This window comes from Rhineura floridana, chromosome 8 (genome assembly GCF_030035675.1).
Source record: "Rhineura floridana isolate rRhiFlo1 chromosome 8, rRhiFlo1.hap2, whole genome shotgun sequence".
In the NCBI taxonomy this organism is placed as follows: domain Eukaryota; kingdom Metazoa; phylum Chordata; class Lepidosauria; order Squamata; family Rhineuridae; genus Rhineura; species Rhineura floridana.
In genome coordinates this window covers 79,481,690-79,495,948 of record NC_084487.1, presented here as the reverse complement: position 1 = coordinate 79,495,948, position 14,259 = coordinate 79,481,690, and the positions used below count along the sequence as shown (strand labels likewise).

The window sequence follows — 14,259 nt, the reverse complement described above, 5'->3', positions numbered from 1 at the left end:
GCCTCACCTGCTGTGCGTTCTCGGTCTCGCCCTCTCGCGCTTTTTAGCCTCCACTCCACAGCAGCGCTCCGCTTTCCTCTCTCAGAATACCACGAGACAGGAATGGTGACGTCAAGCCCTTAAAAAATTGTAACCGTAGTGATGATAGAAAAGACTCTCAATCTTTACGGTTTAGGGATGACTGCACGACAAAAAAAAAGGCTCAAGGGGAAAAATCCGCATGCGCGTTGTGCTTCGCCACTGCCTCTAGTGTCATGGAGACGGCCGCTATCTGTTTAACTTCCGCCTTCCCTCCTCCTCCTCGCTATGTGAAAACCACGTTAGTGATTGGCACAAAATATGTGAGGGGAGTAGTAGTAGAGTTTTTCCTTCACTTTTCTTTCTTTCTTTTTTTTGGTCAAAAGAGGTTTACCAGCACTATAGAGAGGATCTCTGTCTATGGTTTGTGCTCTGAGTGACCTTTGCCGTGCTCTGAGGTGTCGCTACGGTGGCCTGCGAGGTGAGGAAGTAGCCGAAGGCATGCTTGTCCTGCCGTTCTTGAATGAGTGAAAGAGACGCCCCATGTCTCCAGAGCAGCCACAGGACCCAGGGAGTCGCGGATCCGACGGAGACGAGGATGATTTCGGGTACGGCCTGTTTCCAGACCGACATCGAGGAAAAGGGAACAAGTCGAAGTCCTTTTTGTATAACAGCCTTTTCACTTGCAACCATAAGTGCAAGGTGATGCTGAAGATCGCCCTAGACACCAGTAAGTACCTGGCCGCTGTAGTCCCAGTTTGGGAAGGTTTCTGGTCACGGAGTGATGGATGAACCGCTGTCCTCTATCCCAGAAAAGCTGAGCCCCCTTCCTTCCATCTGTCTCATAAGCACGATCCCATCAAATACTTGGCACCTATGCTGCTCCGGGTCAAAATTATTACTGGAAGCTTGGACGACCTTCATCTCTCAACAAGCCATTTAAGTAGAGGCCTTATCCCAGTATGCGCCTGTGCTGGAATTCCTTTTTAAGATAGTTTTTTAAAGATGTTTCATTTTAATATGAATTTAAAGATGTTTTAATACGTTTTAAAGTTGTTTGATTTAAAGATGTTTTAAAGTCTTTTTAATGTTGTTGTTTGCCACCATGGGCTCTTTCTGAGAGGAAAGGTGGGATATAAATTTAATAACAACTTTTATCATTGTACAGTGCAGCCCTAACCATGTCTACTCAGAAGCAAGTTGTGACAAGAAAACTGGTCTCTATTAAACTACAATTGGCAACGTTAAGCTTTTTCTTTCCAAGAAGCCTGGACACTGATTTCTGTAATAAATAAACTTTGCTTAATTGCCAACCACATGTGATCTGTACCTTTTGTTCTCTACACAAGTCACTTGCTTAGGAATAAATAATTGCTTTATTTGTTCTAGGTCCATATGCTAAACTGCTACTTGATGCTATGAAGAATTCTGGTTGGTAAGAGAATTTTTGGGCCATGTTTGGTACATGTTTACTGTATTTGTATTCCTACTTGAATTTGATTTTAATACCTGCATTCTACTTGCATGTGGACCTTTTAGCACCGTTTTCAAAGATCGACACTTCTCATGTGAAGAATGTGATGGGTGTGTCAGTGGAGGATTTGATTCTTCAACATCACAGGTAGATACGAAACGGTTTGCTGCTGCATTGGGAGCATCAGATAATTTTATGCTCTTTCATGTTAGCAAAATAAAATTGTTTCAAAAACTAAAGACTTTACTGTTAAGCAGTTTGGGTCATGTTCATGGTTTTTCTAAATTGATGCTTACTTTTTTTTCAGAGTATTATAGCAATTTAATAAAATAATTACATAAGACATAAGGATTCACTTCAAGTGGGGCATTCGGTTAAACAGTATTTGAACAGATAGTCCTGGTCTGGTCTCTCATGGAAATACATACCCACAGAGCCACTCTCTGCTGTCGGACAAATTACTCCTGTTGGAGTAGCAAGGAAAGGAAAGTTGCTTTTGTTCCAAGCAGCACAGTGACTTGGCAAACCATAGGCTTCTTTCTTCAAAAAGGGGAGACTATAGACCAGGAGTGGGGAACTGGATCTGGCCAGCTAATTGGCAACTACAGCAGAAATCCCTTTGCAGTCTATTTGCATGTCCAATTTGGATTCAAAACATACCTACAAATGGACAAAGTGGAGTGAGTAGTGAGCCCCTGTGAAGATGCAGTGTCAATAAAAGCACACCTTCATGTCTTATTTATATACCCAGTCAATCACTGCGCTCTCCAGGTGAGGGCCTTCTGCAGATGCCATCTTATCAGGAGGTCTGTTTTGCACAACATAGGAAGTGGACCTTTAGTGTGGCAGCCTCTGCCCTGTGGAATTCCCTCCCCTTACATATTAGACAGGTGCCATCTCTGTTATCTTTTTGACGTCTATTGAAGACTTTCCTCTTTCAACAAGCCTTTTAAGTTGAGACCTATTCCGCTCTGCGTCTGTGTTGGAATTGCTTTTTAATATATTCTTAAACTTTCTTTTTTAAAATGTTTTTAATCTTAGAAGATGTTTTGATTGCTTTTTTTAAAGTAACGTTTTGAAGATGTTTTGTTTTAATGTGTTTTAAAGTTTGTTTTTATGATGTTTTAATGTTTTTAGTGCTTTTGGTTGCCACCCTGGGCTCCTGCTGGGAGGAAGGGAGGGATAAAAACCTAATAATAATAATAATAATAATAATAATAATAATAATAATAATAATAATAATAATAATAATAATGAAAGGGACTCGCTGACTGCCAGCCAGCGCTGACAGTGGGCCCTCTTGGCTGCAGCAGGAAATTCCCAATGGGAAACTACCTAGTGCAGCTGATTCCAGTGGGTCTGGTCAGCTGATTGTCACTGAGCTCTGCTTGCAAAGGAACAGCTGAGAGATCACTTTAAGCTCCCAATTCCTTGTAGCACTGTTATTACATACCCCATACCTGATGTCATGGGCCAAACTGGGACACATGCTTGGCCTCATTAGGCCCACAGTCTGGAGGTTCCCCACCACTACTATAGGCAAAGGTGGAAATGGAGAAGCTACATTGCAATCTTCCCTATCTTAATATGCCTTCATTGATATGGCAATGTCATGGGTATGGTAGGACCTGCACCAGCATTTTACTGCTTTCATCATACAATAGCAAGTGTATTTGGGGAGGGGAGAGAGAGAGGAGACTTGACTCTCTTCCCATCTTTGACAACCTCAGTTGTGGCTGGGAGAGGAGGGACCTGGAGAGAAATAAGCCAGGTGATGGCTGTCCACAAAGTTCCTCACTTGAAAATTTCAGTGGGTAGTTCAGCATTGCTATATAAAGAACAGGAAAAAAACCTTTAAAAAATTTACGTTCTTTGGGGCTAATAAAACAAAAATGCATGTCACTTGTAGGTAAAAATATCTTCTGAATTATCTGGTGAATTCTTTCCCCATTACTTCCTTTGTAGATTGTTCTATGCCAAAACAATATTCATAATCAGTCTCATATGGACAGAGTGGTTACACATGAACTTATCCATGCTTTTGATCACTGCCGTGCACATGTGGACTGGTTCAATAATGTCAAGCATTTAGCTTGTTCAGAGGTAAGTTGTGAGTTAATAATGCTGCTAAGATCATGTTTAATATCTAGCCTAAAAATGCTCTTCTTAGTACAAGTCTACTTAATATTTTCTTGACTTTTCTTTGCTTCACCCCTAGCTCCCTTTTTGTCACATGTAGCAAAACAAGGCTTGTTAATACAGCTGGCATCTGGAAATTCCATATATGTAGTAGGTCACAGGACCATTATAATTATTCTGTGATTTCACTAGTTCAGAAATTGATCAACCTGATGAATTTTTAAAGTGTACTTGCTAGAATTTACCTCAACTGGTGCTCTTAAAAGAGGGCATTCAGTTGATTTTATTCATGTATGTATTATATGGATTTATATGCCATTTAGCAGAAGAATAACTAGGTAGTGTGCAGTATTAAAATGTAATAAATATATTCAGGCCAGTTGCACTCCCTCTAATAAGATTGTTTATTGTTCTGGTTAGTTTTCTTCTTCAACAAACAACAACATTAACAAAACATGCACATACAATTTTTGAATGGTTAACTATTTTAGATAAATGTAAAGATCTTTAAAAAAAATTGAGGCAATTTCATCCAAGTCACCATGAAAAACTGAAAATATTGGATGGTACAATTAACTCAGTCTTCTTCACCTATGTCTTCCTTGTTCATTCTCTGGAAAAGAAATATAAGCTTTCCTGTTTTTTCAGTTCCCAACTTATTTCTCAGTTAGAATGAATTAGTCCAAAGGAAGAAGAAAAACTCTCTACACCTGCAGAAGAGGCTATTCCTGTTAAGAGTTGGATTACCACTTCAGGGGCCTCCTTGTTGAGATCTACTCCATCTCCCCAAATTCTCTATTCATTGACCTTCTCTATCTTTGCACTTAGAGAGAGGCAAAACCAAGAGAGAGAACGTGCCCTTCATGTACATCACCTGCAAAATAGGACCGATCAGGGCCACATTCACACTGTACATTTATTCCACTATCATTCCACTTCAAGCATCCACAGCTTCCCCTAAAGAATCCTGGGAAGTGTAGTTTGTGAAGGGTGCTGAGAGTTCCAATTCTCAGAGTGGTTTAGCAGTCAGTCCCTCTTCCCAAATAACTCTGGAAATTGTAGCTCTCTGAGGAGAATAGGAGTCTCCTAACAGCACCCTTCACAAACTACACTTCCCAGGATTCTTTGGGGAAAGCCATGACTGTTTAAAGTGGAATAATAGTAGAATGTGAATTGGCCCAGATTATCTCCCATCTCTATAAACTGCTGTTAACATACTGATATAATATAATCAGAAGTTGTATATTCATGATGATATATTTGACCTAGGCTCTGTTTGTTACTAATTGCTTTAAGAAAAATTTGAAATCTGATTTAAATTTTAAAAATCCATTTAAAAATGATTTTTATCAACCCTTCCTCTAAAGGAGGAGGTATGTAGTTTGGTCCACAAGCTGAACCCTTAAATTTGGTTCACAAGCTGAAGCTACTGCAGAATGCTGTAGGAAGGCTGTTCAAGGTGGTGTCCTATCAACAGCACATAACCCGCATATTGAAAGAGGTGCACTGACTGCTGATCTGCTACGAGGCCAAGTTTAAGATATTTCTGTTGGCATATAAAACCCTTAAACAACTTGGGAATGTGTTGCCTTGTATAGTGCTGTCTGGTCACTTCAGTCCTCAGGAGAGAGACTGCTAGTTGTAAGCTATGCTCCTGAGGTTCATCTTATGTGCACTAAAACTAGGTCCTTTAGTGGTGGCATCTGCCCTTCAGAATGCTCGTCCGATTAATATCAGGCAGGCACCTACAGTATTGGCATTTAGGCACCTGCTTAAATCTCACCAGTTCATCCAAGTTTTCCCTGAGCGAACCTAGTTATGTTTATGCATTAATTGATCTGTTGATTTTGTGATGCATTTTGTATTTGTTGTATAGATGTAATTTTATGATTCACGGCAGTGATGTTTTTCTTAATATTGGTAGTATAAATAAATATAAATCTTAAGTATTCATCATTACAACAACTGGGAATTTCTTTTTCAAAAATTATGAGACAAATTTTGAAGAGAGTACAAAGCCATTAAGAGGAAGTTTTGAGGACATGACCTGTTGTATTGACTGACCTATAGCTAATGCCATCTCAGCCAGAGAACTCTTGGGAGCTATGCGATTATAGTGCCTTGCAAAAGCAATCAGACACCTGACCAATGGTCTCATATTACTGAACTACAAATGGTACTTTGTAATTTTGTTCTGTATGATACTTTATTTTGAAACAGTGAAACTCAAAATCAATTATTGTATGGTAACATTGACATGGAATCTTGGGTTCTTGGACCGGGGGTCCATGAAGAATTTAGAGAACACAGGCTCCAGGCAAAAGAAGGCCTTTATTTTATACAAGCGTACACAAGGACAGCCTCCCTAGAGCATCTAGCGAAGACTGCAACATTGTACTGTCTTTATAGATCTTTTATACATTACTAAGCACAGCATGTGACATCATTTCACCAATCATACAATTTCCTTAAAGCATTACATAAAGGTTGCACCCTCCTACAGTATTTCTAAACCAATCGGATAATAATAGGTAACTCTAATATCTAGTTACATGAACATGTGTACAGGTAATCTTTCATCATACGCAAGCATTTTCCTATTCCAATATTCTGTCTGCTGGACTAATGTTACCATTGTTTCTGCTGTCCCCCTGACTGATGTTCTTTTAAGCCAGTTGAAACCAGTTACTACCAAGCACGACGTTATACTATTATGATTGGTCTGCCATGCATACCCAGCACATAGCATATTCTATTGTTTCTGATCGGCCAAGCCTATTGGTAACCCTGTAGTTATTGAAACATGCTCTACACATCTATGGCCTTAAGCAACGTAACGATTTATCAAATGTTAATCACATACGGGCCTGATTTTGCTTATGTTTGGGTCCCTGAAAGTTCAAGAACCACAGACCTATTATTTGGTTATAAGTTTCCTACTCATTATATTCCTTAAAATGTGTTTTCCAACTTATATATGTGGCTATATAGAAATCATATATGGATATATGAAATTTCCCCATTAACATTGGTTTTCTGTTGGGAAATGCTTGTAAGAAACATAAAAAACTGAAACATGTTGCTTGCGTAAATATTCAACCCCCATACATTAATATTTGGTAGAGCCACCTTTCGCTGTAGTTACATATTTAAGTCTTTTGGGGTAGGTATGTACCAGCTTTGCACACAGTGTCAGAGAGATTTTGGCCCATTCTTCTTGGCAGATTCGCTCCAGGTCATTCAGGGTGGTTGGACGTCGCTTGTGGACTGCAGTTTTCAAAGAGCACCACATTTTCAGTGGGATTGAGATCAGGACTTTGACTGTGCCACTGTAGGACATTCACCTTTTTGTTCTTGAGCTGCTCCAATGTTGCTTTGGCCTTGTGCTTGGGATCATTATCCTGCTGAAAAGTGAATTTCCTCCCAAGCTTCAGTTTTTTAGTGGACTGAAGCAGGTTCTCTTGCAGTATTTCCCTGTATTTTGCTCCATTCGTTCTTCCTTAAATTTTAACAAGATGCCCAGTCCCTGCTGATGAGAAGCATCCCCACAGTATGATGCTGCCACCACCACACTTCACTGTAGGGATGGTGTGTCTTGAAGTATGGGCAATGTTAGGTTTGCGCCACATATAGTGCTTTGAGTTTTGACCCAAAAGCTCTATCTTGGTCTCATCTGACCACAAAACCATTTCCTACATCGCAGCTAGGGCACTCTCATGCTTTCTGGCAAACTCCAGATGTGCTTTCAGATGGTGCTTTTTGAGCAATGGCTTCTTTCTTGCCACCATCCCATACAGGCCATTGTTATGCAGAGCTCTTGATATGGTTGACTGGTGTACCATTACTCCCCTCCCAGCCAATGAACTCTGTAGCTCCTTCAAAGTGATTGTTGGCCTCTCTGTGGCTTCTCTCACAAGTCTCCCTGTTGGAGTGCTGAGGTTTGAGGGACAGCCTTTCCTTGGCAGTGTCTGTGTGGTGTGATGCAGCTTCCACTTCCATCCGTGCTTACTGGGATATGGAAACACTTGGATATTATTTTGTACCCTTTTCCTAATCTATGCATTTGTATTACATTATCTCTCACTTCTGTAGAATGCTCTTTGGTCTTCATTTTCCTTCAGATCCACAGCCTGACCAATGATCCTTCAACAGTGGGGTTTTTGTCCTGACAATGTGACAGCAACTTTAATGGTTCACAGGTGGAAGCCAATGGTAAGGTAATTGTGTTCTCAATAGGGCAATTTTTTTCATCTGTATAAACTGGGAGCTTCCACAGCACAGGGGTTGAATATTCATGCAAGCAACATGTGTCAGTTTTTTTCTTATAAACATTTCTCAACATAAAACCAATGTCACCTTACAATAATTGATTTTGAGTTTCATTGTTTAAAAATAAAATATACAGAAAGAAATTACAATGTTTGTTCACCGCCCTGAGAGCTATTCTGCTAAGGGCGGTATATAAATTGAAATAAAATAAATAAATAAATAAATAAAAATGTACCATTTGTAATTCAGTAATATGAGAGCATTGGTCAGGAGTCTGATTACTTTGGCAAAGTACTCTAAGGAGTTGTTGCTTTTGTCAGAGTATTTCATTCAGTTTCAGTGGTTTTGTGTTTTCCTTGTGTGTACCTATATAGATTCGAGCTGCTAATCTTAGTGGAGATTGCTCTCTCTTAACTGAAATGACCCGACTTAAATTTGGATTGAAGCAGCATCATCAGGTAAGTTGATGCTGAGTCATAAATGAAAACCGCCCAGAGAGCTTCAGCTATGGGGCGGTATATAAATACAATAAATAAAATAAATAAATAAGAAGGATCAGATTTATACACTGCCTTCATGTGGAGGTAGGGTTCCTCTGTAATTTGAAGTTTAGTGAATCTATAAAGGAAAAAAAATGCCAGAGAAGGAAAGAGATGCCTATAGGAATGGGAGAAAATGCAAACCTGCGTTGATGCTATCGGTCAGCAGTCTTTTTTGTTCCCATCATTAACATACTAGTCTGCACGCAGACACACCTACTTGTGCTGCATCTAAGATGTGCTTCCATACCTGCTATAGGATGCATCTACATTTGTCCAAGTAATCCGGAAATTGTTCATTACTCCAGCTTTTCAAACCTACCCACTTGCCTTCCCTCTGTCTATTTCTACCCACCATCTATGCTCTTTATATACCATCTTTCCATGTCAGGAAAGGAATTCTGCATGCAGCACTCATTTCTTGGATGGAAAGAGCACATGAAGGGTGCTGACTCCTCCATTTCTTTAAGGATAATAGCCTTAAAAGGTTCAGATGAGGAAGCTGACACTTTCCTTCTGTTCTAATGGCTGTGTATGGCAATGCTCTTGAAACAGCCTTCCCCCACTCTTAATGTGCTTGTTTCTGTTTGGGAGAAGCGCTATTGTGGTGGACAGACAAAGCTTACCACTTGCTTGCTTGTCCAGGCTGGATGTTTGTTCAATTAGTCAAGTGGAAGAATTGCTCACTGTAGTTTGTAGGTAATCACATGTTCAGATAAGCAAGAGTATTTTACATAGGCTTGCCTTAGTAACTGGTCAGCACTCCTTGAATTCATCTTGGGTTGGATTCAGGCTTAGTTATGCTTAAAGTAGACTCATTGGCATCAATGTAGCTTGATTTAGTTGTGACTAACAAGTCTCACCGATTTCAAAGGGTCTTCTCTAAGTATGTTGTAAGGCTGCAATCTTAACCCTTCTTAATCTGGAAGTAAGCCCCATTGAATTCAATAGGGCTTACTTCTGAGTAGACATTGTTACAGGAATATGTAAGAAAAAACCCTTCTGGATCAAACAAAAGGCCCATCTATTCCAGCATCCTGTTCTCACAATGTCCAGTCATGTCCATGGGAAGCCCAGAAACAGGACCTCAGCACAACACTCTCCTCACTTGTGATTCCCAGCAGTTGGTATTCAGAGGCGTACAGCCTCCCTCAATTGAGATGGGACATAGCCATCATAGCTAGTAGCAATTGATAGTCTTATCCTCCATGAATTTGTGTAATCCTCTTTTAAAATCATCCAAGTTGGTGGCCATCACTACATCTTGTGGGAGTGAATACCACAATTTAATGATGAGTTGTGTGAAGCAGTACTTTCTTTTGCCTGTGCTGAATCTTCAGACATTCATTTACAAATACAATGAAACAGTGGTGATTATTGGCCCTCTAGATGCTGGACTCCAGTTCCCATCACAACATGATGGGATGTAGATTTCAAAATGGCATCTAGAAGTGATTACACTTCAAATAGTGACAACTAGAAATAGTTACAGATTAGGATTGTGCTTTAAGTCTGAACCCAAGTCATCATCAGGAAACCCAGATATTCAAGGTTCAAGTTAAGGGAGTTCTAGGTATAACAAAATTGTATTTTTTATAGAACTAATATCAGGTTTGCTGCAACCACTGCAGCTATTCTTCAAGGAGAGTGGCTCAGCTAATAAGCAATTTGATATTGGCTGATGAGGATCTTGGTGTCTTCCAAAGATTGTGCCAAATATGGGAAATTGGCAGAAACCCCTTTATTTTAGTTAGCAATATGTTTTGAAACCCTTTTCTGTGGCTTTTTAATAATAACCAATTTTACGAAGTGCATCAGTTGACAAGACTTCATGTTTTCTGTTCTGACCTTGTGTTTCTCTCCTTTCTCAGTCCTGTGTAAGAGACAGAGCTGTTCGCTCCATCTTGGCTGTTAGGAAACTCAGCAAAGAGGTGGCTGAGAAAGCTGTGGATGAAGTCTTTGAATCATGTTTCAATGATCATGAACCATTTGACAGAGTACCTCACAGCAAATCAGATGCAAAATATGCATATAGAGATTTTCAAAACCGTGACCGATACTACACAAATTTATAGACAACAATGTTCATTTCTAGCTCTCTGCTACAACATTTGAGGACAATCTTCAGAAGATTAATTGTGAGGATAATGAGTCCATGAGCAGCAAAGAATGTTCATGCTGTTTGTTTTTTGTTCTGTGTTTTATTCAGCATACAAATTAATCTAGCAATTTTTTCAGCGCACACATAAAAGTATATATGACTTATCTACTGGGAATTAACTTCGCAAATGTTTTGGTTTTCATCCTTGGTTGAATAAATGCCATTCTGTTAATTGTTTATCTGGCCCTCTCTTTTCAGTGTTCATAGGTGGCTGTCATTGCTTATGTAGCCAAAACAGCACCAACCATGACAAAAGGGAGATTTCAACAAGCTTGGGGAAACCCCAAGCTTTGCAGAAGTGCAACAGCTCTATAGGAAAAAAACCCTAAAAGTGTGTGTGGGAATCTCTAAAACCAGGTGAATTAAGATTGTGTTTAGTGGCCATGAAATTATGTGTGTGTGTGCACGCACACACACAGTATATGTTTTGTTCTTCAGGAGACAATGCCTACCATTATATAGCCAAAATATAGGGAGGTACCAGCAGACTTGGGGGAGCTCCAAGGTTTGCAGAAATAAAAATACCCATAAAGCAGTATGGGAGGGGGGGTAAAACAACCCCTGAAGAATTCACTGGCAGGGAGTGTTGAGAGACAGACAGGAAAAACTCTTGACAACCAGATGAGAAGGGAATTGGAGTAGCTGAAGAAGGTGAAGAAATGCATAAAGCATCATCTCATTAGCTGGAGAGGTCATTTCCTGTTTCACACACTGAGGAGGTCTTTTAAAATGTGTCCAGGAACAGAACTGAGAGCTGCCCATAGAAATTAATGGAGAAATTCACATTTTTAATGTAGCTGGGATTGGGCACTAGTGTGTCCTCCTTACCCCAAAACCCAAAAGGGAGCAGCAAAAAAGAAAAGTTTGTGCCTTTTCTCACTTGGTTCTTATCTAGTATGGGACATTTACTTAAAAAACAACTACCTAATGCAGAAGCAAAAGAAAATGATTTACTATAGGAAACTTCACTAAAATTGCAAAGTAAATCAAACATTGAAAGTGACTATCTGAACTATATCAACTTTCTTAATGTTGCTTCCTCCCTGCTGAAACAAGATTAGGACAGCACATGTCTTGATTCTGTTATTTGGGCTGATTGCATGTGTTGTCACCACTCACCATATGCTCAGAGGCACATATTAACAAATTCTTCTAAGCTATGCAGGAAGTGGATTGGACTGTGAAAGACCAACCCAAATGGTGTTTGCATTTTGACAAATTTGTTGGGCAGTACAATATTTGAGAGAGGAGGTCAGGTCTCCTGCTCCCCTGGTGCATTCACTATAGCTGCCCAATTTCCCTGCTTTTTAAAGTTTGATAGAAATATCTGTTGGCTATAGGTACATTCTTAAACTGCGAGGTTTTTTTGCTTGTTAGTGAATTTATTTGTGGGAGGTCCATAACTTTCATAAGATTCTGAAAGATGTCCAAAAAAGGTTAAGAACTACTGGCTTAGAGGATGCATACATTTAAACAGAATCATATATCGAGCAGTATATGTTTGTCTGAAATATTTGACTACAATCAACACTGAGGCAGTATGTGATACCAGTTACAAATGCATGTAAGGATGTATCAGGTTAAAGATCCTTCAGATGGGCAGCCTGCAAAGGATAATTAGACCATAAGGATTTCATTTTCCCAGATTAGGTGTTAGAACTCACAAAGTTGTTCTAAACATCAAAGAAAATGTCATAATTATGAAATGTGTAATACATCTGTAAAAGTAACAGACAAACTTAAGGTTTGGGACCATCTGACATTCTCATTGTTAGGGCTTGTGCACAGGCCTCTCATTCCAGTGTGGCTCCAATAGAACCCAAGACAATGCAGGGCTGATCTGACCCAGATCTAGGCCTTGTGAACCAATTCAGGGGCTTCGCACAGTTTTTTGGGGGGAAGAAGGAGATGTGCCTCTCCTCCCCCTCCCCTCCTGACTGTTGAATCAGGGTTTAAAATCCTGATTAAACATGCAGTCAGGAGGGGTGGGGAGGAGATGCACTCAGGCTATATATGTCTCTTCTCAGCTCTCCTCACCACCAGAACCCCTTTTGACAGTTCTGGATCACTCTGAGTGGACTTAATCTAACCTGTGGCAATCTGGGGCGGCCTCAGCCTGATCCGGCCAGATTCTAGATTGACCTGAATTGGCTAAATTTTGCTTGGGATCCTGGATTTGAGCAGAACTAGTGTACAGACCTACTTATTATCCACTGGGGAAAAAGTTACCTTGTTCTCAAAAAAACATGAATGGATATTTGGTATAGTAATAATTGTGCAGATATTGCATTGAGTATTTAGCAAAGAAACTCGCACTCCCCCTTCAGTTGCAAGAGCTTGTAGCCCTCCATGTTTATGCCATAATATATGCATGGTAAACAAATAGGAGGATTATGGTCATCAGTTTGTATAGAGTAATACTGAGACAAAAGATAAATGTCAACACAGAGGAAATTACAATCAAGATTATAGATTGTTGAGCCCCCCTAAGAGGCCTGCACTGAACATACAGTGTGGATTGATTATAGAACTTATGGAAACCTTCTCGGGAAATCATATGGTGCCATTGCCTATGGCTATTTATGTTTGCAGGAGAAGACAGCAGGGTTATTAGAGGATTTCAGTGTCTAGAGATTCCCAGGCTATAAGAAATAGAATTGCTATAGGGGATGCAATATTAAAATGCTACAGAGGCCTGTTGTAAAAGATTTGGCTGGCTATTTCAAATTAGGCTGTTGATGTCTTCCTCTCCTAGGGTTGCCAGGTGTCTGGTTTTTGGCCAGATACTCCAGCTTTTGGGAGTCCTCTCCGTGTCCCCGGGTGAGTCACCTTAATCTCCGGACTCTCGGCTTTAATTTTTTTAAAAAAATTAAGTTTCTAGGTGGTCTGTTCACAAGATATACACCAAAATGTCAGCCACCTCCCCCCCCACAACTTCTGTTAAATCAGCTCTAGCAGGCTGCGCTATCCCCACCCTTTCAGGATTGTAGCCAATAAGTGAAGTCAGGGATGTGATTTGTTGACCTCCAGGCTGTGCCTAGACCCCATTGCAATGCCAGAAAATTGTTGGTTTTTCCTGTTTATCTGAAAAATCTCATGGATTGAGTAAGTATATAGCTTTCAGGGTTTTTTTCTCTTGTGTGCAGGAGTCAAACCTTAGGCTGTTGAAGAGGGCAGGGTTTAGAAAACCTTCCCAATATGAAGCTTTAATCCAATACTCACTTTTCTGGGAGTAAAGCTGCAATGTTAATCCCACATACCCGGAATAAACACCATTGAATTCAATAGGACTTACTTTTGAGTAGACATTGTTAGGATAGTGGGCAGTTGATTTGTCTTATTCATAACCTGTTTTGAAAACCTTCCCAATATGAAGCGTTTCTGCTTGCAAATTGATGTGGAAATGGGGAGAATTAAACTTAATACTGGAAAACTGAGAGAAACCAACATTAACAGATGTGCTCATCCCTACACCCTGCTAGATGTGTTTAGGATCATAGCCTTACAGAACAATCTTATGCATGTCTATTCAGAAATAAGCCCTACTGAGTTCAGTGGGGCTCAGTCCCATGTGAATGTACATAGAATTTCAGCCTTAGAGTACAGTCCTATGCATGTTTACTCAGAAGAAATTTCCAAAGTATGAAGTGGACGTTTCT

General features: G+C 40.0%; 2 protein-coding genes across 4 annotated transcripts in view; one reads left to right on the top strand and one right to left on the bottom strand.

The window, feature by feature from the left end:
* RPAP3 (RNA polymerase II associated protein 3) overlaps positions 1–470 on the bottom strand; it is a 30,785-nt gene extending 30,315 nt beyond the window's left edge. For all 3 annotated transcript variants that reach the window (XM_061639873.1, XM_061639878.1, XM_061639874.1), the window contains exon 1: positions 8–470. The gene's annotated coding sequence lies outside the window, so the exon portion shown is untranslated. The remainder of the gene's footprint in view (positions 1–7) is intronic.
* Positions 63–10,757, top strand: ATP23 (ATP23 metallopeptidase and ATP synthase assembly factor homolog). The gene is made up of 6 exons (XM_061639879.1): positions 63–748; positions 1,408–1,453; positions 1,558–1,639; positions 3,458–3,595; positions 8,275–8,358; positions 10,311–10,757. Exons 1-6 carry the CDS (start codon positions 562–564, stop codon positions 10,512–10,514), a joined length of 741 nt encoding a protein of 246 aa, XP_061495863.1. The 5' UTR covers positions 63–561; the 3' UTR covers positions 10,515–10,757.
* Positions 10,758–14,259: the final 3,502 nt, after the last annotated feature.

Bases quoted from the DNA above. Each gene is read 5' to 3' on its own strand.
- ATP23 (XM_061639879.1), top strand. From the start codon at position 562: ATGTCTCCAGAGCAGCCACAGGACCCAGGGAGTCGCGGATCCGACGGA. The intron at 1,454-1,557 runs GTAAGAGAATTT...TGGACCTTTTAG, and splicing joins GCTATGAAGAATTCTGGTTG to CACCGTTTTCAAAGATCGAC. The intron at 8,359-10,310 runs GTAAGTTGATGC...CTCCTTTCTCAG, and splicing joins GATTGAAGCAGCATCATCAG to TCCTGTGTAAGAGACAGAGC.